The sequence below is a fragment of the Astyanax mexicanus genome, chromosome 22 (assembly GCF_023375975.1).
Source record: "Astyanax mexicanus isolate ESR-SI-001 chromosome 22, AstMex3_surface, whole genome shotgun sequence".
NCBI classification, from domain to species: Eukaryota; Metazoa; Chordata; class Actinopteri; order Characiformes; family Acestrorhamphidae; genus Astyanax; species Astyanax mexicanus.
Window position 1 is genome coordinate 3,226,807 of NC_064429.1, and position 24,187 is coordinate 3,250,993.

The 24,187-nt window shown below is 37.2% G+C and overlaps 3 protein-coding genes across 8 annotated transcripts in view; 2 read left to right on the forward strand and 1 right to left on the reverse strand.

The window, feature by feature from the left end:
• Nucleotides 1-198: 198 nt before the first annotated feature.
• On the reverse strand, nucleotides 199-5,856 carry si:ch211-110p13.9 (uncharacterized protein LOC562347 homolog). 3 transcript variants are annotated; one of them, XM_022666834.2, is made up of 6 exons: nucleotides 5,770-5,856; nucleotides 5,474-5,646; nucleotides 4,530-4,669; nucleotides 4,301-4,430; nucleotides 3,403-3,536; nucleotides 199-1,789 (listed from the first exon to the last, which is right to left on the reverse strand). In XM_022666834.2, exons 3-6 carry the CDS (start codon nucleotides 4,650-4,652, stop codon nucleotides 1,016-1,018), a joined length of 1,161 nt encoding a protein of 386 aa, XP_022522555.2. In that variant the 5' UTR covers nucleotides 4,653-4,669; nucleotides 5,474-5,646; nucleotides 5,770-5,856; the 3' UTR covers nucleotides 199-1,015. The 3 variants fall into 3 exon arrangements, with proteins under 3 accessions (XP_022522555.2, XP_022522556.2, XP_049326360.1); XM_022666835.2 differs by having other exon boundaries at nucleotides 4,530-4,678; XM_049470403.1 differs by having other exon boundaries at nucleotides 5,474-5,825.
• Nucleotides 5,857-6,994: 1,138 nt separating this feature from the next.
• On the forward strand, nucleotides 6,995-17,432 carry zcchc8 (zinc finger, CCHC domain containing 8). Its single transcript, XM_022666855.2, has 15 exons — nucleotides 6,995-7,213; nucleotides 8,986-9,028; nucleotides 9,122-9,196; nucleotides 9,304-9,409; nucleotides 9,993-10,070; nucleotides 11,975-12,078; nucleotides 12,239-12,304; nucleotides 12,413-12,473; nucleotides 13,212-13,339; nucleotides 13,692-13,834; nucleotides 13,996-14,111; nucleotides 14,642-14,728; nucleotides 14,817-14,931; nucleotides 15,354-15,811; nucleotides 16,503-17,432. Exons 1-15 carry the CDS (start codon nucleotides 7,039-7,041, stop codon nucleotides 16,893-16,895), a joined length of 2,148 nt encoding a protein of 715 aa, XP_022522576.2. The 5' UTR covers nucleotides 6,995-7,038; the 3' UTR covers nucleotides 16,896-17,432.
• Nucleotides 17,433-21,599: 4,167 nt separating this feature from the next.
• clip1a (CAP-GLY domain containing linker protein 1a) overlaps nucleotides 21,600-24,187 on the forward strand; it is a 70,688-nt gene continuing 68,100 nt past the window's right edge. For 3 of the 4 annotated variants that reach the window (XM_049470237.1, XM_049470238.1, XM_049470239.1), the window contains exon 1: nucleotides 21,600-21,703. The gene's annotated coding sequence lies outside the window, so the exon portion shown is untranslated. The remainder of the gene's footprint in view (nucleotides 21,704-24,187) is intronic. The other variant, XM_049470240.1, reaches the window with a different exon arrangement.

Genomic DNA, 24,187 nt, shown 5'->3' on the forward strand with positions numbered 1-24,187 from the left:
CACTCGTCCCACTTTGAGAGTGAACATTTTCCACCTTGTTTTCCTTTAATAGAAAGGAAAACCAGCTAAAAATAGAAGTATCTTAATCAGACCTTGTACACAAGTGCACCTCAAAATATTTGAAATTAAATCATCACTTAATTAAAAGTTAATTTATTCCAGTTATTTAAATATTATATGGATTCATTACACACAGAGTGATCTATACAAGAGTTTATTCTGTTTAATGTTGTTGATTATGGCTTACAGCTCATGAAAACCCAAATCAGTATCACAGAAGATTGTTATATAAGAATAATAATAAGACCAATTGGTACTTTTGACAGTGTGGGCAGTCTACCAAGTCCTGCTGGAAAATGAAATCCACATCTCCATAAAGCTAGTCAGCAGAGGAAAGCATGAAGTGCTGTAAAATGTTCTGATAAGACACTGCACTTACTCTGGACCAACACCAGCAGATGACATGGCTCCGCAAACCACCACTAACATCAGAAAATGTAGCATTTAATTTGGAAATCGTGCTCTAAGCTGCTTAAGGTTGAGTGTGAAGTGTCTATAATCAGTGATGGTGTTGGAGAGACATGTCATCTGCTGGTGTTGATCCACTGTGTTTAATTATCAAGTCTAAAGTCCCACAAAATCTTACAGCACTTCATGCTTCCCTCTGCTGATGAGCTTTATGAGATGAGGATTTCTTTTTCCAGCAGGACTTGGCACACTGCCCACACTGTCAAAAGTGTCAGTTCGTACATATTATCCTGATTGTCTGAAATATACTGACTTTGGTTCTAATAGTTAATGAATAGAATTACTGAAAATTATAGCACCTGTAGACATAAACACGTCTATTTAAAGTTACTTGTTAAGCAGTTTGTAGCAAATATAATGTTCCAGGCCTGCAGTTTGCATAATGCTGTTCTGTAGTAAATTAAAACCAATTCCTTAGATATACTTTTGGTAATCAACTGATTTTGGGTCTAAAAGGGAAAACTGAAATATATTAACACCCCTATCCCTATCTGCTGATGAGACTGGAGTACAGAACATGAGCCACTCCTGTGATGAGGTTATGATTGGCAAATTCCAGGATAAGCAGTACTATGGGATATTCGCTGAGTCTTTTCCATGTGGCTGCCTCATCACTGAGACCCATCCAGTTTATCAGCAGGTTTCGCATAGCCTCAGGAAAGAGTTCTGTGGCAAGTTCCTCTGCAGGGGGCAAGTCTGTAATGTGTTCAATGTGTCTCATTTTGAAACCTTCAACCTGTTGACTTATGTTGCTGTTTGCTACGTGGAACGTCTGCCCAAGCCAGCTAGCCAGAGCCCGCAGCAAAGGGCTGGAGTAGATGGAAAACTCTGGTGAATGGTTACGAAGTAAAGCCAACACAGCCTCAGTCAGCCTTTCTTCATCCTGCTGCCCACCAATCAAACATTCAGTATAATCCAGAAGCTTCAGCACAGTTTCTTTTTGTTTTACTCCCATGGTACTCGTGGATTTCACCTTGTCTCCTATACTGCAGACCTTCTCAACTAGTTCACTACAGTGCTGAGAGTTCACTTGCTCTGACAGGAAGCAGTAGTCGTGATCAGCAGATGAATCTTTGGGCTGGGAGGCGACAGAGTTTTCCTCTGTCTCCTGAGAGGGTGAATGGGCACTGGCTAATGCAAATATCTCATCTGTTTTTGGCATTTCTTTTTCAATGATTTCTGGAACTGGAGTATCTAATTGAACATCAAGATTGTAAACCATGTTTAATTGCTCATCGTTAATCCGAGCTCTCCAGACATCCTGAAAAAAGGGACACATTTAAACAAAAAGTTAACCAAAGGGCATTACAATTGTCCATGTTCACATCTTCATCTGTCTACATTCATTCTTTGTAGAACCCAAAATGAGTAACAGATTTAACACTCAAAAGATTATATTAACATCAAGTATACATACTAGTATACATACAGTGCTAAGAACATTATTTTCTACCTTACAGATTTATTTTGTTTTTTCTTTCGAATTTACTCCAAAAGGGCATGGACTACTCATCCAGGAGGTCCCAAAAGAACCCAGAACAACATTTAAAGGAGTGCAGGTCTCACTTGCCTCAGTTAAGGTCAGTGTTAATAATTCAATAATAATAAAGAGAAGGGGTGAAAATGTTTTTCATGTGAGAGTTACCAGATAAAAAAAACACACCAAAAAGAACATAAGCACCCATCTCACATTTACCAACAAACATCTTAATGATCTCCAGAACTTTGGTAAAATATTCTTTGGATTGAAGTGGTAAAGGTGGAACTTTTTGGAAGGTGTGTGTCCCATTACATCTGGCATAAAACTAACACAACATTTCAGAAAAAGAACATCATACTGAGCGTAAAACATGGTGGTGGTAGTGTGATGGTCTGGGGCTGCTTTGCTGCTTCAGGGTCTGAACAAATTGCATGAATAGATAAAATCAGGAATTTGGCTGTTTACCAGACATTCGTGAAGGAGAATAACTGGTTATCTGTTCGTGACCTCAAGTTCAGGCGTACTTGGGTTTTGCAGCAGGACAATGATCCAAAGTACATAAACAAGTTCACCTCTGAATGGCTTAAAAAAACTAAATTAAGGTTTTGGAGGAGTGGTCTAGTTAAACTCTGATTGAGATGCTGTGGATGATCTTAAACAGGAAGTTCATGCTCAAAAATCCTCCAATGTGTCTGAATTAAAATAATTCTGTAAAGAAGAGTGAAACAAAATTCCTCCACATGCTTGATTGCAGTTGTTGCTTTCAATGGTGGTCCAACCAGTTTTTAGGTTTAGGGAAAATACTTTCACATGGGGCCAGTTTTTTATATTTACTCAGGTTATCTTTAAAATGTGTTTGATAAACACAGACAATCTTTAGGGGTGCAATGCCTCTTCACAGCACTGTAAATATTTACATGGGAATATACTAACTTTTCAAATATAGTGTCCTATAACTTTTGCTATGAAAGCTAAACAACACTGCACTGACCTGTGGCGTGTAAGGTTTCCTGCATTAAATGTGGATCTGTTTTTGCAAGAATTGTTTTTTTTCTTTGCACAGTCAATTCTAGGCAGATGCTGTCAATTATAATAAATTCCACCCCCTGCAACTGCTGTCCACTGTGGGTGGTAATGCTTTCTGTTACATATTCCTTGTACACATGACACTGCGGATCGAGGAATAATAAATTCCATCCTCCCACAAACTCATGTCGTCAGTGTTTAACCTCACTCACAAGATAAAAACAAACAACTTTAACAGGTCTGGACATTTTAAGCCAACTCCTGACATAACACTTTGTAATCAACTTAAACACTTCTGTTCCATCAGTGTAAAATATAAAGGTCAAGTGAAGTATTTTAATTATGCAGCAGTAAAATGTTTACTCTACCTGAAATGACTCCAAGACTGAAAGCTGCTCTTGTTTACTGTAAAGCTCGAAGGCTACACGAAAAACTCCATGAATGCAGTAGAACCACAAGCTGTTACTGGAGCACGGAAGTCGAATGCCTTGGAACCTGAAGGCTGAAAATGAAAAGGCTCAAAATATGATTCATTTGTTTACTGGCAGACGTGTATAAAGTACTAGACATCCAGACTTGAGTAAAAGTGATCTAAAAGTGCAACAAAAAGTGACTTGAATAAAAGATGAAGTGTCTTTAAGCTCCATAATTGAGAGAAAGTACTAATGTATTGCAGTAGTTTAATGTAAAACATAGTACTAAAGTACTGAAAGTAAAAGTTATTAGTGTAGTGATTACAGAAAGCAGTGGAAAGTTCTCAGAGCTAAAGGCAGAACAGGAGCATTTAGGTCTTCTTATAAGATCAGCTTGATCTCTTAATTCACTCAATGATGATCAGCTTCATCAAACCCGGTGAGACAGTGAAGAGCATCTACTGCTCTGGATTTAGTGATAATGTGGGTTTATAATGATTCCTGACATTTTTATACTTTTAACACGTAACAATGCAGCACATAAACAATTTATCAGAGCAAAGGTATAACTCATCCAGAATATGTAGTGAAGTAAACATGGAAGTAGAAGTAAAAATAATACTCCAGTAGATACAGATAGAGTATTTTAGTACTTAAGTACAGTAGTGAAGTAGTAAAAATAATACTCTAGTAGATACAGATACAGTATTTTAGTAATTAAGTACAGTAGTGAAGTAAAAATAATACTCCAGTATTACAGTGATGTGCTTTTGTTCCATCCATTTTAAACTAAAGTTTAAAATCTTTATAAAAACACCACTCCTGATTAATATAAAAAAATATTAATAAATACCTGAGGAAAAGACCAGCTTGGTTGCCAGTCCCTTTTTGGCAAATTTTGCATGATATCTGGGATGGTTTTCGGTACGGACATCTGTGTTGGAAAAAAGATCAGCTCCAAGAAAAAGGGGGATCATCTGCTCCTTTAAAAATGAAAGAATTAAGAGTTAAGGATGTTTTATTTTACACCAATTTAAATAATATAGACAAATAGCAGTTGATTTGTGAAAATATTCACTTGCCTCATTTGTACACTGTTTGGTAACTCTGAAGGAATTGTTGGCAGCTAAATAAAGGAATCGAATCCTCCTTTTTCCACTCTCCCAGTGGGGCAGGTCGATGACTGAAACACTCTCAGCTGTCATGATTCCTTCAACAGATTCTGCACAGCCTCGAGAAACACAAAGAAATTGTAAGTGTTTGTGAGTGCAAAATGTGTATTTTAAAAATAAACAAATAAGATCAAAGAACAGGACACAGGACAGAGTGTTGAGATTAAGCTCCTCAGTCATAGTTACAATAAGATCAAATATACAAAAAAATAATGAGGGGGACACAACTAAAATGTGTATTTTAATATGAATATTATGGATTTATTAAGAAATAAATATTTTTAAAGCATAGATGGAATTTGGAGTCACACAACAATGCAATAAAATACATCTGAAGGATTTTAATAATTATATTTCATGGTAAAGTTTATAGTTTAAGAGTGGGAACAGGTAAAAAATGCTATTTTTTCACTGTTCAAGTATTTTTTATTAATGTTTTATCACATATCTTGTTGTTGCAAGTAGGTCAATGTACAAGACACTATGCTTAATAATTAAACGTTATTTAAAAGTTATTTTGTGTGCATATTTATACATGTAATTTTATGGGGACAGAAATGGCACCCATTAGGTGGAATGGCCCAAATACAAAACTTTTATAGCCCATTGTCACAAAATCAAGGTTAACGAGGAATGCTAATGTTATCTAACGTTAGTTTTTACGTGAGCTATAACAGAAATATAACAGTTCAATTGTATAATTCAAACCTACATTGGTCAACCAGCATATCCAACATGATCAGGTTGAGCCGACTATGGTATTATTATATTCAGCGGGGTATTTTACTGTGTGCACATACATACATACATACATACATACATACATACATAAAAGAGTATATACAGTTCCTGACCTGATCTATGTGCAGTGATAGGCTGGGCTGTCCACCACACAGAATGTTCTTCGTATTCTCCAGCTTCTTTAGTAGAAATAAGCCTTCAATTCTTCATCCGGATGAAACATAAACTCCAACTTCACATTATGCTGCACTGCTGCACCCTCCTTAGTGTACGGATGTAAACAAACCTGACCACCCGAAATAGATAGAAAAACAGGCCAGTTATAACACACTCCTTCAGATCAGACAGGGGAACCCAGTACTGCGGGTAATAAATCAGAAAAAATCCGAATTACGAATAAAGCACAAACCCTAAAAACACGTTGTGTTTACATTGACCGGCTGCTGTTTGGCGCATGCGCAGTTGTTTCTCTAGGGTAGCTGTTAAATATTAGAAAGGCGTGTATCGCCACCTGGAGGCACAGAGCTGTGCAGTTTACCCACAGAGCTGTATCTACCAGTCTTATACTACTGCTTCTCAAAACATTAGAATATCACTTAAAAAAGTTATTTATTTCAGTAAATCAGTTCAAAATGTGAAACTCGTGTATTATATAGATGTATTACATACAGAATCAGATCTATTTTAAGCGTTTATTTATTTTATTGTTGATGATTATGGCTTACAACTAATGAAAACCCCAATCTCAGAACATTAGAATATCATATAAGACCAGTTGGTAATTTTGTGCAGTGTAGGCAGTGTGCCAAGTCCTGCTGAACAATGAAATCATTGTTTTATCAAGTACAAAGTCAGTGCAGTGTTTTCCCACAAAATCTTACAGCACTTCATGCTTCCCTCTGCTGACAACTTTTATGGAGATGTGGATTTCATTTTCCAGCAGGATTTGGCACACTGCCCACACTTCCAAAAGTACCAATTGGTCTTAAATTTTATTCTAATTTTCTGAGACACTGATTTTTGGGTTTTCATTGGCTGTAAGTCATAATCTTAAACAAAAAATAAAAATAAATGCTTGAAATAGGTCACTCTGTGTGTAATACGTCTATATAATATGTAAACTACTAAAATAAAGTAACTTTTTAATTATATAATTTCTTTAGATGCACTAGTATATTACTGTAAAAATCGAACTAACAAATAGAGATTTTTTTTATTTCATTTTATTTTAAATATTAAAGTTTATACATAGAAACCACAATAGAAGACAGCCTGACATTAGGACGAAAATGAGAAAAAACGTAAAGATAAAGAAATATTAACTCAATATTAAAATATTAAGAGGCCAGTGCAAGCTCATCACAAATTGTTACAGTTTTTTCTGTTACAATTTCTTATAAATGAATATTAAAATTTTGGTATTGAAGTTAGGTGTTTACTTCGGAGATTGTAGTATTTACTTAAGAAAACACTAATAAAACAGCTTTTTTAACAAACAGAGCTGAAGCTTCAAAACAGTTTCCGTGCTAAATTTACGGTCACGTGTGCTCAAATCAGCGCGCTGTCCAATAGGGTGCCGGTTACGCGTCTGGTCCAGTGGACCGTCTCAGCCAATCAGCGCGGCCGACTGCCTTCGTATTAGCTTTCGTATTGAACTCTCCGCCGAACGGGAGAAAACATGGAGGTAGATTTCGGGGACAGCGAGCTGTTTGAGCAGCTGGACGCGGATCCTCCGCTTCCTAAACACATTCGCTTTACGGACGATGAAGAGGAGGAGGCGCCGGACGCGCTGCGGGAGCTCCGGGAGCGGCTGGAGGAGTGTGAGGAGACGGTGCAGCGCCTGAGAGCCGAGAATATCCTTCAGCCAGAGCTAAGCTAAGCTAATGTTGCCCAAAGAGCTCTGTGTGTGTGTGTGTGTGTGTCTGTGTGTGTGTGTGTGTGTGTGTGTGTGTGTCTGTGTGTGTGTGTGTGTGTGTGTGTGTGTGTGTGTGTGTGTGTGTGTGTGTGTGTTCTCCTCACAGTGCTGCGCTCTCTCACTGCCTACAGTTTCTGTAGAATAATAATAGCAATACGATATTTAGTAAATAAGTAAATTATTGAATGGTTTGATGTTGGCTTTTAGCCATCCCGCTAAACCCATTTTGCAATAGCAGCACTGCTCAGTTAGCTTTAGCATTATTAGCTAAACAGTAATTAGCCTACGAGCTAACACTACTGACAGTGCTGCAGGTTTGTTACCGGTGTTCTGTCGAGTTCTGCTACCTTGTCAAACGTGCCACTCTAGCAGTTTTTCATTTATAATTTTTTAAAAGGTGAACATTCAAAATAAGCATCATTAGACACCATATCAGAAATTAGTCCCAGCAGAAGCCTAGGTATGATATGTGGATAGGCTAAATCACTGTATCAGGTAAAGTTAAGGTCATATAAAGCTACGTGACTATAAAATATATAAAAAATATATATTTTTTTATAGTTTTTATAGTTAATTATCATTTTTAGCTTTCCATTTATATTTTTTACCTGCGATTTACAGTTCTTTAGCGTAAGCTGTTTTCCTCGATGTTGCTGAAAGTAATTGATAAGCTGGCTAGTTTAATTTATTTATGGTAGCTCTGAAATTCACTTATCATTTATTTGCCAACTTTCTGTTCCACAAAGCTTAATAGTGCTGTTGCTTCAATACACTTATAATGAACACTTAGAATAGGGAGGTTTAATATGACGACGGCCTTAAGTTTCATTATTTTACTTTCTTTTTCGTTTTCTCCCCAGCTGGAGGCAGTAGACTGTGAAATCACATTTAATTAATAGACTGGGAAATCCTCTGTGCAAGATCTGTCTGATTATTCTGAAAGAAAATTGGTTGACTATTTTCAATATATTTCAAAATTATTCACCCATCCTTCCAAATCAGCAGTATTCCGGAGAGGACAGGGCTGAGCATTATAATAAATGGCATTAGTGTTCTTCTGCTGCTTACCTGCAAAGCCACATATTCATTTGGCTCCCAAGACCTTTTCCTAACTAAAACAGCTTTTGCTGGTTACCTGAGCATCCAGATGCTGAGGAGCACAGAGGAACCAACTTTCTGCAATCATTACAGACCTCTAAACTTCATGTAGCTTCAGATTATATCAAGAACAGTAGAGCGTAGAAACCTTCATGGTATGGATTTTCATGGCTAAGCAGCTCCATCCAAACCTCACATCTCTAAATGAAATGCAGGGAGCGGATACTCTTGACAATATAGTGTATCTTTCAGTTATCCTCTAAACACAATTCGCCTTCAAACTGAAGGCTGTATGAAAACAAAAACAAATCTACCATTGCATGACAGTTAATGTATAGAACTAGTTGCCTGACCATTTAGTCTTTTTATTTGTGTGTTTTTGATTTGTGTGTCATAAAAACATAGGGCGTATTGTTTTGGCTGTAGGTATTAGTGTGGATGTTGGATGTGAACATGGCCATATTTTAACCTAAATTTCTGTTAAGATGTACCGGCAAATATTGAACTCTGGTATCACATCACTCCTTTAAATCAGTAATTGCTTTTAATGAACCATTTACACCCTTTAGCATCACATTCAAATTGTTATTCTACCCCTTAACAAGAGTTCACATGAGGAACTGAGGAGAAAGTTAAAGTTTTTGAGTCGACCCAAGTAAGTCAGTCTGCTGATATGTTTGCTTGTTGCCAATGTTTGTCTACACAACTGATTTATTAATGATCATGTTCTCATTTGACTTCATTGCAGAGGCATTATTGTTGTAAATTCAAAACTTGATGGTCCACTCTGCCAAATAATCTTTGGGAACAGCAGCATTTCAAAGTAGGTATCAGCTGGTCTCGACTTTGGCTTATTGTTCTTTTTTTAAAGGATATTTAGTTTTTGTTGTTTGTTAACTGTTAAATATTGGTGTGTTTATGTACATCCAGACAACACCGGCAAGAAATTGAAGATTACATATTTGGTCTCATTCAGAAAGACCTGCAAGAACAGAACACGGACAAACAGGGATCTGCTTCACATGCTTTCCCACAGGTATGTTGATGTAATGTGGTTTCACTTTGGGTGTGGCGACACAAATTCTTTGTTCTTTCATTTTAAATCTGAGAATTAATAAACCACTGTAGTGGTTTCGTATTGCTGGTTGTAGTTGACTCAGAAAGAGGCAATTTTTTTATTTTCATCCCAACTGAAATTGTAAATCAAAGTATCAACCCTTGAATTGGATTTAACTCTATTCTTACATAACCTTACTGGGACCCAGACGTGGTCCGGGTAATGGTCAGCCTGCTGCAAAATGTACTACAAAAGTGATAACTTGGAAAAAGTTTGTAGGGACTGTGTAACCAGGGCATACATCCAAAAACCTGTAATTTAACAGTACTGTCATTTCCCTGCTTTCTGAACATTCGGTAATGGTTCCATTTCTTTCAAAAGTATAAAAATGCATATCTAAAGAGTGTCCTATAAGGGGTGGCTCAAAGCCTGAATTCCACTTCAGTGTTTTTGCTCTATTTGAATTATTTTTCACTAATAGACTTGGATCAAGAGTACTCTGTTTATATAATGTATCAAGATTTTCACCCATTGGCATTGATATTCTATTTCACCTATGCAGAACTCCAGTTTTGTCATGGAGGAAATCCAGAAAACGAAAGATTCTTCAACTGGAAAACATGTAAAAGATGCTTTTACTGTAAGTATTTCTGCCAGATTCTGTTACAAACATGACTTGTACATTTCAGTTATCTGTTCATTCTATAGAAGACACTCTAGATAGATAGATAGATACTTTATTGATCCCGAAGGAAATTTAGCAGCCAGTAGCAATTACACAACACAGTAGAAACAAAAACAATACACAGTAGAAACAAACAATAAGTGTAGTACAATACACTTATTGAGGGATAAAATTCTAAATTGAGACTTAAAAAAATATATACATAAATATATAAATACAAAAAAACTATAGAAAGTGTGGAAGTAAACAGTCGTAGATATGAGGTAGTGCAGTAAAAGAATAAACTAAGTATAGGAGGTATTAGTAGATATGACTATTAAACATAAATATAATACTTGCACATGTTTATGTTTAAGTTAGGTGCGTAGTGTAGTGTCCAGGGGTGCAAAAGTACAGGATGTACAGTAAAGTGTCCAGAAGTGCAAGTGTACAGGATGTACAGTAAAGTGACAAGTGTCCAGGAGTTCAAATAAACAGTATATACAGTAAAGAGGCAAAAGAGTCTCAGGGTGTAGATGTGTATGGTGTTTTTCCAGTACATATATACATATGTACATATATATGGAGAAAATACTTAGTTTCATATTAAATTAAGGGGTATTAAAGGGTTTATCCTGCTGTTGTTGGAGTAACTGTCTCTGATTGAAGAAGAATTGAATAAAGCACCATCATTCTGCAGAACACAGTTCTACTTCTCTATCTGATGCCAATACGTTCATATTTATCTGGCCCAGTTAGACTTATTCCAAGAGCAGTACGTCTTAATGGGGACTAGACAAGCTTTGTGTGCATTTGCATGTCTGTTGGTAATGGGTTCATCTTTAGGCAGGAACCTTAAAAATAAATAAATAAAAAGAAGCAGCATTCCTAAACAGAGAGGGCAAAGTATTATAATAAATGACACCAGTGTGCTTCTGCTACCATTTCTGCAAAGCTACTTATATTCATTCTTAAAACAGGGTGTCTGAGTCCCAAGAACTTTTCTGACTGAAACAGCTTTTGCTGGATACCTAAGCATCCAGGGTGCTTCCAGTGATGCTGATACAGTAGCTACTGCAAACGTGGAAATATCAGAACTAGGGCTCGAAAGGTCACAAAAGCATTTTTTTGTGGATGATATATCACCCCAGAAATTATGGCGGTAAATGATGATATTGTCATTTTAAATCCATTTAAATTCCACTGCCAAAATTATAATAGTATAGCATAACAAAGCAATTATACTCTTTTTATATGCAACAACATTTTTATTATTTATAGTTTGGATAATATTTATATATATATTTTTTTCTTCCACACTGTTTGTATGAAGTCACAGTTATTGAAGCATTGGTCATTTAGCATGACTGGCTGAAATACTGTTCACTGTTTAATATGTGAACAAACATTCAAATGAACTCAATAGACGATAACATGATGATTATCAAATATTATTGAGGTCATGTCCACTTATTGTACGATAGGTTGTTAAAATAATTATTTCGACAAGCCTAATCAGAACAGCAACCTTAGTCTACATCTGCCCATTAACACATTATTAAACCAAATAAACCAAATGCAGAATTAGATCTGAAGAGAACTGATGAACTAAGAGAGCTCAACAGAATTCTCACTAAAGTCAACAGATTCATCAACTGTGCAGAAGAAACTGCAGCACGATACATGAAAAAAAAAAGTAATTTATTTTTTTGTATTTATTTTAACTCTTGGTGCAACTAAATTGCATATTCTGACAAAAAATATATGGATCATCACTGTAAAGTGGCTGAATGCGTTTAGTAGAAAGGGCTCCTACAAATATCTGGGGATAGATGTCAAACCAACATCAGTGTTTTAATATGTTGCTTTTTGTTTTCTAGATGGTGGGGAGTGTGTTATACTTCACCAGCTTTTGCATTGATAAGCTGGGTCAGCCGCTTCTTAACGAAAATCCCCAGCTGACAGAAGGCTGGGAGATTCCCAAGTATCCTTAAGACCAAACTTGCTGTAACTATTTTTGGTGTTTTTTTTTGTGTATGTGTGTTTACAGTCACAAGATGTACATTTAAAATATGTGTATGCATGTATATGTATATGTGTTATATGTCTAACACACTTAGACTTCCTGAATCACGTCTGCAAAGGTATCAGCAGGTTTTTGGCCAGATAATCGCTTTAGAGGGACAAGAAGTGCAGATAAAGGAAAAAAGGTATGGAATGCACATTGCTAAATATCAGTATATGCATAATTTCAGGAATAAAAATGTTTAAATATTGCTCATGTAATCTGTCTAAATAATTTATTTCCTTCTTTTCAGGCCTAAACCAAGCTGTTTTAACTGTGATGGCAGTGACCATCAGTTACGAGACTGTCCGAAGGTGAGCCTTCTAAAGTTTGAACATCACCACATTTACGAACTTTTATTTACACATTTATTATTTAAAAGGTCCTCTAAAAGAATGATCAAAGCTTTAAAAACATTTTAACAGGTTAAATAAAACAAAATGCTTATTGAAACTAATAAAATGAGCTTAACCAGTGAATTTTAAAGTTACACGGACCGTGTCGGTCCACTTGGTCTTTTTTCAGCAGAATGTCAGCAATTACCAATTAAATATCTATTCATTGGCCAATGCCGAGGATTCTTAAAAAAAAAAAAAAAAGTATCCGCCAATACCGATAAAATTCCAATATCATTGTGCATCCCTAGTTTTTTTTTTTTATTTATATATGTCCCGACACGAACCAAATATCGTACTTTTTTTTCAGCAGTGCTATTCTTTGGATTCCAGAAGTGATTTTTGGTTGTGAATGTTCAAAACAGTTCAAAATTAGGTGTGCAAATCTGAACAGAGCCTGATCTTTTAGTGGAAAAAGGTTAATGATGTAATTTTTTTTATTGTCTCGTTAATTAAAATGTACTAAAAATAGTTACAAGCTCTGATGCTTAGTCAGTGGAATGTTACTAAGCAGTGAGAATGCAAGATGACAATGTTTTCTACAGACCCCCATTTTATTATTATTTTTTTTGTTTAGAGACAGTAATTGATTGAAACATTAAAATAACGTAGTAGTAGTAATAATAATAATAACCCAGTTTAACTTTTCTTCTTCAGCCCAAAGACATGGCACGCATCAACGAGAAGAGAAAGCAGTTCTCTCAGTCCAGCAATCAGAGTAACCAGCGCTACCATGCAGAGGAGATAGAGGAGAGGTTTGCCAAGTACAAGCCAGGAATAGTGAGGTGAGGGGTCGCACTAGAAGTCCCGCCCTGAGTCCCGCCCTGAGTCCCGCCCTGAGTCCCGCCCTGAGTCCCGCCCTGAGTCCCGCCCTGAGTCCCGCCCTGAGTCCCGCCCTGAGTCCCGCCCTGAGTCCCGCCCTGAGTCCCGCCCTGAGTCCCGCCCTGAGTCCCGCCATGCATTTGATGTGCCTATTTCGAAGGAAATAACCCAATTATCAACACCACAGGGAATTTATATATGAAATAAATATTAAATGTACTAGTGGTGTCAATTGGTTTAAAATAAAAAATAAATGTGTTGCAATAACGAAACTACACATGTTTAAATCTGATTTTGCCTTGTTGTCCTGTACAGTCAGGAGCTCCTGGATGCCCTGGGAGTTGTTACTAACACTCTTCCGCCGTTTATTTACCGCATGAGAGAACTGGGATATCCACCGGGCTGGTTAAAGGAGGCAGAGATGGAGAACTCAGGCCTGACTCTCTATGATGGTACAAGTAAGTGCTGTTGAGAAGACCTCAGTACATCCTAAAGAAGTCTTAATAAAAGACATCAGTTTTCCAGCTTATCAATGTGACTTATTTATAATCATTTACGTTGTGTGACCGAAGCATTGTAATATTTATGTGAAGGCTTTGCAAAACTTCTCTGTTCAAAGCATCAGGTGATGGAGACGAAGACATGAATGGCCGTAACCAAAATATATCCTATGATGTCTCTAAACTAGTGGAATTCCCTGGTTTCAATGTTTCTGCACCTTCCAACATTAGGGATGTAAGTGTTTAGTGATGTGAGACAGGACGTTGTCTGCTCTTTCTTCTATGTTTTATATTTTGTATTGTGTGATATCTCTCTCTCTCTCTCTCTCTATTATATATATATATATATACACACATACACACATCTCTCATGATCTTAAGGTCTGTGCAGCAAAAAACAGCATAGTAAAAGAATTATAGGCATTTGAATCAAATATTTAACGACTAATTATTCTGAACAATGTAGGAGGAAAAGGCCTTTGGGTTATACCATGTCAGCTATCCCCAAATTTGGCAGCTTATATCATGGATAATTGTAACATGCAACATTTTCAAAATCATTTAAATGCAATACCTGTTCTAAGTTTTTTACCGGTTCTAAGCTTCTTTAGTGTTAATGTGTTATTAAAAACTGTCTAGGTTGTGAACATATATATTTTTTAAATAATACATATAAAAATTGTCAAACATTTTACAGAAAAGCAAACATTTGTATCAGCTAGTGCTTAGTTTATTGACACTCAATCTTCCCTTTTTTTATTACAGGATTACAAGTCCTTTCGTTCAATTCCGATGCAGCCTCAGCACTGGAAGACAACATTTGCTTCTTACCTGTCTGACATGTATCCATCGGTAAACTCCTTAATGCATTTCTGATCTCTGATTCATGAGTTTTCATCAGTCTTTCAGTGAACCCTGAACCTGTTGTGTGTGTTTACAGCCTGGGTCCAAATGCAGCAAAAGGGCTCATGAGCCTGAATGCAGCCCACACCAGACAAAGAAACGGAGGTCTAATTCAGATTTCAACAGAAGCTCAGACATGGATACAGATTCAGGTAAAGGTTGATTGGTTTTGGCTCACACTCATTTCAATCATGTTACAGGGTTTCGCTTCTGCAGTGTTAGAAGTTTTGTGCAGGGGCTCATTATTGCTTTAGCATCATGCACTGACCTGGTGAATTGAACTCTTGGGTGGAAAATTTGTTTATCTTATAGTTTGGAATTATCCAGCCACTGCGACTCTTCATATTGTTACTTCATGCCACTGGTCATACTTAATGCAATTCACCATATCTTGTCTTTTAAAAAAAAAATATATATTATTATTTTTTTATAAGTACTTATAAGCTGTCTAAATGTCTTTAAAATAAAATTAACGTATGTTTCCTCCTGTGTTGTGGTGTAAGTAGTAAAATGCTTATTTTTTTTTTTATTTACTTTGACTTCATTGTTCTCGTGTGTGTCTGTGTCTCCGTAGATGAGTGTACTCCTAGACGAGCTCAATCCGACGGGTTCCAGTTTCAGCCACCGCTTCCCCCTGGCTCCCCGCTCATTAGTACACCACCCCCCTTACCACTGGGAACGCCCCCTGCCACTCCCACCCCGCCTCCACTTCCCAAAGGCACTCCTCCACCTACACCTCCCACAAACTCCTCTCCCTTTGTGCAATCTAAAGGTGGGCCCGGTGGAGAGGAGGACGGGTTAACCCTAGAGGAGCTTGAGGAGCAGCAGAGGCTGCTGTGGGCGGCTCTGGAAAATGCTGACACCAACACTAACAGCGACTCTGAGACTGCTCTGGGCTCCTCCACAGAGTCTCCATCAGCCAGGCCTGACGCTGAGATGGAGGAAGGAGAAGAAGACGGAGAAGTGAAGGAACAAATATCGGACCACGTTTGTGAACCACTGAGCACACCAGCCTCACCCGATGAACAACAGGTGACGACACACACACACACACACAAAATTCACGTAGGAACTATGGCTATAAAACATTTTAACTGGTAAGGCATATTGCACATTGACAGCTTAACTTTTAGGGCCCTAAAGCAAAATGTAATTTGACAAAATGTAAAAAATAATATGAAAGGAGTCGCCGATTCAAATCCTGTTCTTGTAGCTTGCCATTGGCTACCGGAGCCCTAAGAGAGCACAATTGGCCTTGTTCTCTCTGGGTGTGTAGGTATTTGATCTTTCCCCTCATCACTCCAAAGGGTGATGTTGATCAGCACAAGGCATCTGTGAGCTGATGTATCAGAACCGAGTCGCTGCGCTTTTCATCCGAGCAGCAGTTTGAAAAGAGGCAGTGGCTGACTTCCCATCTATCAGAGGAGGCATGTGCTAGTCTTCACCCTCCTGGTGTTGGGGCATCACTACTGATCCTAGTGAGTGGGTTGGGCAATTGACTGCAGCCCTAAAAAGGAGCCAGTCAGTGGCACAGTTCTGAGTGGTAGTCGCAGCCCTGTGTTAATCTTCATTTAAGTTCTCTTTCTCATGTGTTGCTTTTGATGCATTGGGTGTGCAAACAGTAAAAGCTGGCTGTGTGTGTGTTTAAGACCCATGTAGCGACTGTTATCGATACACTAATACACAGACAAAATGTGACTCTCATCATCATGTGGCTTTACAGATAACCCCTGAAGTTCCAGAAGAGAATACCAAAGGTGATCAGGTAAGGGATCCTCCTAATGAAGACGCGAGCGACACTGGCTTGGAGTCTCAGGATGAGCTCATTGTTTTGGATGAGGTTTCTCAGAGCGATAACGACACTGAAAAGAATGGATTTACTAAGGTTACAGAAGAAACCCACACGCAGGTAGTGGAGAACCAAGAAACTGAGGACGATAAAGAACCCACTGTCGCAAAAGTGAGCGCTGTACCTCACCGGAGTAAGTTTGCTGAGGGCATTATTCCTTTTGAAGATACTCCGGAGTTCACAGAGGTCGCTGAAGCGACGGGGGTTTATCTCAGGATCAGAGAGCTGCTGAAAGAATCCCCTCGCAGTCTGGCCAAAAAAAAGTAGTGCTATTGATTGTCTGTGTGGATCAGTTGTGTCTGTATAACTGTGGGATCGGAACACTTCTTTTTATTATTTTTTTCCTGTTAAAGATGCTCCAAAGGAGTCATATGGTCATTCTGAATTTTCATACTTTCTACTCCCCATCCTTTTTTGACACAGAAATTAATTTTATACAAGCTATAAGTATCTTCAGCTTTTGTAGCCGCAGTTTGGACATAACGAGTAGTGTTTTATGTATGTACAGTTTTATAAATGCCCTTCTTTTCTCGTGTTTTCTCTTATAATAATATTCAAACAGTATGATTGTTGCAGTTGTGCTGTCTTCATGGCACACTCTCCCACCTCTTATAGGAACCTGTTCTTTCTTACTAATTGTTTCTGAATGGCATGCTTACATTATTACTTTTAACTCTAAATTATTTTTTAAGATGAGATTTTATGCTTTCCGTCCTTCTTTTCTGGGTTTCATTTTTAATGTTTCTCATCACGTGACCAGACAATTTTGGTAATAAAGATTTTTTTTTTCCTCTTTTAGGGCTACTTAAGTGAATTCTGCCTCCCTTTTTATAACCACTGTTTATGAAACCCTGTCTGATTTAAAATCACTGTGTTACAAGCTGACTTTCAGTCAGAGCTAAAACTAAGCTAATATTAGGTAATGACTGTACCCCCAAACATGCAAAGAAAGAAGGAAAAGAAGGGAAAAAAATGGTATTTGTACACCTCAAGTAAGCTCTAGGGACTTTAACATCACATACACCTGCAGGCTACACTCGCTCACTGGAGAGATGGAAATGAAATAGTTCAGATAATGCAGTTCTTAGTATTCCACAATGTATGCACTATAATCACAAATGTAATGAATATACCTTTAGCATAAACTGTCATGTTGGGGGGAAGGGGGTGTTGAGCTTCCTCCAGGGATTTCATCAGTTACAGGATGGCCCCTGTTCTATGACAGTACCAGCTCTTCTGCCTGGGTGAAAGGCGGCGGTGAAATGGTGCCCCTCTTGTTTTCCGTGCCTACAAAGACATAATCGAGTATAAGCCATACCAGGCTGGTTACAAATAAGAACCAGAGCTAGTTATGTACAAGTCATACATATATAAACACAGTCATATATATTTCATCTTTATTTGCTGCCATGTGCATTTAACCCCACCTGGATTACACCTATATTATGTAAATTTAAAATGCAAGACAACTCTTTCAACTGATATTAAAATTAATTTTGCCATATCCAGTTTTATTTAAATATTATTGAATAATAACTTGCGCATTAACTTGGTCTGCAATTGTTTGTCATGCCAATTCCTTTTCTTTTGCGGGTGCTGGAATATTACTTTTAAATATTTACATTGAAATATGTATTCACTCTTTTTTCATTGTTGAGGTCCATAGTGAATTGTTTTTTCGCCACTGTGAACTGTGAACGCACTTCAGCTGGGTTTAATCTACTCAGGATGTTCTGAACTATCTTTGACTATGAAACGGTGATATAAGTCTTAAACTCTTAACTTCTGGCTTGGGTTTAGAGTTTGTTAAACCTGCTTTCTGGAATACACCACTGGAGACCAGCCCATCTTATTACAGTAATGTGCAGCACAACACAGAATTATCAAAACAAGCCATTTGCCTTCTGTTCAATAATAACTCAGCTATTCCATTTAATGCTTCTATTCTTTCAGGTAAGGATACACGTCAATCAATTCGTTCAAAGTGTAACCCCGCCTTTTTACACTATAGCATGTAATGATTAAAAACTGATTTCTTCTCATTAACACAATGAGACTGTAGCTGGAAAGACAGTTCAGAAGAGAAAAAAATTACATGAAAGAAGGGTTGTTCTGTCATTAAGCTACAATCTCTACACTGCAGCCAGTCTTAGCACTAGTCTATAAAAGAAACCAGTGCACTTTGAGCTCAGTTTCCACTCTGTAATGTCAAGAAATAGCATAAATTGTGAGAATGGCTGGCTGACCATATACGGATAAAAACACAATAGGGGTGTGACGGTACACAGAAGTCATGGTTTAGTACAACCATAAGAAAAGAAATTAACATCAAATGAAGAAGTAAACCAGGTTAAACTTTTATTACCTGTACTGTATACTGTATTACATCCCCCCCCACAAACTTCATCAATACAGCCAGTAGTATATTCCATCCGCAGTACAGTCAGAGATGTTCTAGAGAGGAGAAGACCCACTTCAGAATGTGTGTTGTGGGGTTTGTCACTCTACAGTGCGCTCCCAAGTGAATCCAAGATATGTAGGTTCTAATGGAGCAATTAAGCAAAATCAGTGTATAAATATTTGATAATTTAAAAGCTGAGCAGTTTACACAGAACAGAGTCACATGTTTCAGCACCAGGCAGCAGTGAGGGTTCAGAGCCTTCCTCAGGGGCCCAACAGTGGCAGCTTACCACACCTGAGTATCTATAATACGTGAAAGTATTTGAATTAAATTGGCACAAAAGTAACGCAGTAGTTACTTTTACTGGTAACTAGTTACTTTTATAATGGAGTAACTCAGTTACTTTTTTGGAGAAGTAACTAGCACCTATAACTAATTACTTTTTCAAAGTACAGTGCCCAACACTGGCCTTTAAGCTCTTTATGTTTCAAAGCTGAGCCAGCACTGCCCCGACCATTAATAGAAAGAAAAGGTTTTAACTAGGAAACGTCATAAAATTCTATACAAGATTATACAATTATTATTATACAATAATTATTATTATTTATTATTATTATTATTATTGTTGTTGTTAATATTAATTACAAATCATAATTCACTAGATTTGTTTAATAAATAATTGACACGTATGCCTTACATTTCCTTTATCTGTTGTCATATTATTTTTTAGATTCCATCTGCATTGTAATTTTGCCATAGTTCCAAAGTTTTTTGTGTAATACATTGTGTAGGAATATTATGCATTATAATGTAGTCTAAAAACTTTTAGTTGTTTCTTTAGTACGGATTCTGATTGTGACTTTGACCTCAGATACATAATTGTTTTTTTTTATCCATAAACATTTTTTAATTTTTATTACAAAAAGTAGATTTCCAGGAGGATCAATTCTGAAAGATACTTTTTGAATACATTAAAAAAAGTATTTGTTAGTAACAGTCAGTGTAATCTTTAGTATGCCATTTTTAATATGCCATATTGTTATACAATGGAAAAATCTAAAATATAAATTATTTAAAAAAAGAAAAAAGAAATATAATTTTTTAATAAAATTTAGTATGTGAGGCGTAGAAATTAAAAATCTTATAAATTTCTGTTTTCAAATTTCACCTAAACATTACTGTGACCGAGGTAATATTAGGATTTTATAAAACATTTTTTTCAAAAACCCTGTGTTTTTTATTGTGTTTTAGTGGAGCTGCAGAAATGTCAGTGTATTGTTTATCAGTTTAACTTTCTGACTGTATCAAGCTTAATTCGAAATTAAGAAGAAATGGGTTGTCAGTCAGTGTAACATTTAGCAGTTAAATTTTCTGAACGTTTCAAGCTAAAATCAAAATTAGAAAATTGGGTGTAAAACCTAAATATTATATTTTTTCATTCTGTATAGTAAGGGAAAAATTTGGTTTTATCCAGTTTTTCAGTTTCCCAGTATTTAATTTTAGTCTTTTTAAACAGAATTTTATAATAAAAGTGAAACTTACCTTGATTTTCAGATTTTTTTCATTTTTGTATCTTGTAACACAAATCTGAGTGTAGAATTCAGCTAACTTTTGTTACAAGATGCAAAAATGGAAACATCAAAAATAATTATTTATTTTCCCAAAATTCGGATTTTAAGGGGCAGAGCAGGAAAACTACATATTATAAAAATTATGTGAAAGCTTATTTCTTCTACATTGTACTATACTGTAAAAAATAAAGAATTCGTTTTTTATTCAGCCTCAAACAATCTGAAAAATAGACTGATAAATGTTATACTAACCCAAATGACATTCAGTGAGTGTAAAAGTGAGAGTGAGGAACAGAGAGGAGCCACGTAGAGCAACTCCTCCCTCAAAATCAACCAAAGCATATGGAAACTCTGCATTTAACCATGTTTAACAGCTCAAACCCCACAAATCTGAATTTATCACTGATCATCAGTCATTATGTACTGAGAAACGCATCAGTCTGACAGCGTTAGCTAAAAAACTAGCTTAGTTAGATTAACAGTTAAATAAATAACGAGTTTGTTTTTCTGAAAACTTTTAGCCTTTCGCAAACAGAATTTCAAGAAAAATGAAATGTTGAATCTTCTTTCGATTTTCAGATTCATTCAGTTCATTTTTGTATCATGTAACACAAATCTGATGGTATAATTCAACCTGCAAAATGCAAAAAATCAGAAAATTAAACAGTTTTTCTTTTTTTCTGAAATTAGTATTGTAAGGGGTTGAGATGAAAAAAAGAAAAATTTGAAAAATGGATGAAAACTTATTTCTTGTATACTGCACTACATTAAAAAATATTTTTTACATGCAATTTTCTAATTTTGCATTAAGCCTCAAACAGTCAGAAAATGTAATTAATACCCGTACACTGTGAGAGATTAGATTATGATTTTATTAAACAGATGTAAATGAAGTGTTTTATTGTATTGTGTTTGGGTTGAAGCAGAGACTGTCTATGGGTTGAAGTGGAGCTGCAGGAAGCGGAGGGGAACTACGTCAGCGAGCCGCCCGCTCGCGCTGAACTCGCTCAAATCCTTGTCAGTAGTCGCCGAGCCGCTGCCGGAGTCCGCGCGGGGATTATAGCGCTGCTGCTGCTGCTGTTGTTCTTTTCTGGGAGCTGCAGGTAAACACGGGCTTTAATCACCTGAAACACTGAGGGTCCTGAAAGAGCTGAGGGTCTAGGCCGGGCTCTAGAGGCCGGTATGGGTCCTGTTTAGCCCGCGGAATGGAAGAGGAGCCGTCAGGTAGCTAACAGCAGCGGCAGCGCGCGCCGCACGTTTCCTTCAGAAGGTTAGCTGTAGCTGTGAGTTAGCTCCACACCTAGCCTGAACACTATAGCCGGGCTGAGAGAGCCCGCCGGCGGTCAGTGTGTGTCTTTGAGCGCTCCTGTGTTTATCTGCTATTCGAGGATTGAATCTGTGTTGTTTATAGGGCTGAACTGCGGAGTTCCGCCTCGTTTTTCCGGTCTTCTCCGGAGCTCGCGTAGCTCCGTCCCCGCTAGCTGTAGCTGTTAGCCGGGCTGAGATGACATTGCGGAACGCCGCCGCTGTTCTCAGACCTGTGGAATGTCAACACGCTGCTCTGAGCCTGGCTGCTGATCTTTAGCGCTGTGTATAATCAGAAAGGCATGTTATTCTGGATCACTGCGGCTCCCGGAGCCTCTGAGAGGTGCTGTTATTCTGGCTGTTAGCTAAATAGGCTAAGTTTCTCTCTCAGGTAACAGTTAGATACTTGTGAACTTCTCTCAGACTCCTGCAGTGAGTAACCTAACCTACCCTAGCTTAGCTAAGCTACAGCACTGGACCCAGCAGCGAGCTCTGCTTGTTTCTGCTGGTTTAAAAGTTAACGTTCATTGATCAGTAACTAGTTGGATACTTAGTTTATAAACTAGAGGGGTTGGTTACTGTATTGACTTTAGGCATGTGTATCGAGCTGTAGTTGTTGTTTTACCTGTAGTCCCCAGAAAAACATAAGCTTGTTATTTATTTAACTGTTAATCTAACTAAGCTAGTTATTTAGCTAACGCTGTCAGACTGATGCGTTTCTCAGTACATAATGACTGATGATCAGTGATAAAGTCAGATTTGTGGGGTTTGAGCTGTTAAACATGGTTAAATGCAGAGTTTCCATATGCTTTGATTGATTTTGAGGGAGGAGTTGCTCTACGTGGCTCCTCTCTGTTCCTCTCACTTTTACACTGAAAGTCATTTGGGTTACTAAAGGTCTCCTCAGCTGTGTCTGAAAGCTTTAGTCATTTTCCCTTCTGTGTTTTATTCTTTTTAACGGTGGGCGATATGGCTCCAAAATATCACGACATTTCAAAGTATTTTTGCAATAATGATACTCTTGGTGAGATTACAAAACACTGAATTAAGAAAATACAATAATTTTATCAGATTTGTAACAGAAGTCTACAGAATTGTGCAAGATGTGATGTACAGTATACTGTGATCTTTTACCTTTTCCATATTTTTTAATCATATATTATGTTAGTACACTCCAGGCTTAGCTGGCTTATGAACAAATATGCACCACTGGATGTATTATTTTAGCATATTCCACGGATACATGCTTAGTGGGCAGGGTCATGTCATGTTTTTGAGTAGTTCAGAAATAATGATGAAACTTGCTCAGAGCAAATACCTGTTCTTGTGCTTTTGACTGTGATCTTGAAAAACTGGAGTGGAAAACCAAGGCTTAAGTTGAAAAGTGAGTCTTGAAATGTGGAAAACATGAGTTTGTAACATTTACTCCTCCAGCGCTGCAGCTGAAAAACCCTGTTTATACCTTGGAGTTACTCCTCCTCCATAATGCAGAGCTATTGGTGTTTACTAACCTGCTCTGGCAAAATGTTTTGCACTCAAGGTTTGTAGATCATCTGATCTGAATCAGGCGTGTTCAATCAGCGTGTAATCCAAAACACTGAAGTGGTGAGAGATTCCAAGACTGAACTGGGTGGAAACTCCTGGCAGCTTCAGTACCCTATTCAAATCATTCCATCAAAGCCAGCAGCACTTGCACTAATGAGGTACACCTTTTTTTGGTAATGATGTGTTCTCAGGGGTGCTGAGAGTCTCATATAGTTCCATAATGAAGAATGTACTGGAGTTGCCATGACTTCACATTGGTGTCGCCTCACATGGTGTTCATTCTAATTTAACACACCCAGGTTCACTATTACTTTGGTAATTAAATGATAATTTGAGTGAGGTGTGTTACTTCAGGTGAAAGAAACAGTGAACTATGCAGGGCTGTGGCAGTCTGGAAGATTATTTCACAGAGCAGGATTTTCTCAGCTAGACAGCTTAGTTGTAAACCCAGAGTCAAGCTTGTGTAGTAGGATAAGAAGTGGAGGTAGGTAGAGTAGCCACAAAAAACACTAAACTCAAGTATTTTTTAACACTATGTAACAGTCTTTTTTATAGGAGTGAAGGTATTTGTCCTTTAAAAATATAATCCAGATAGAATATGAAATCATCTTTAAAACAGTAAAAAGTAAACATGAGTATATAATACATAATACATTACAACACATCTCTGATTTAAAAAAAAAGTGAAGTAGGTTCTTATTGGGCAGAATTACTTACTGAAATGTCTTACTTTGTTT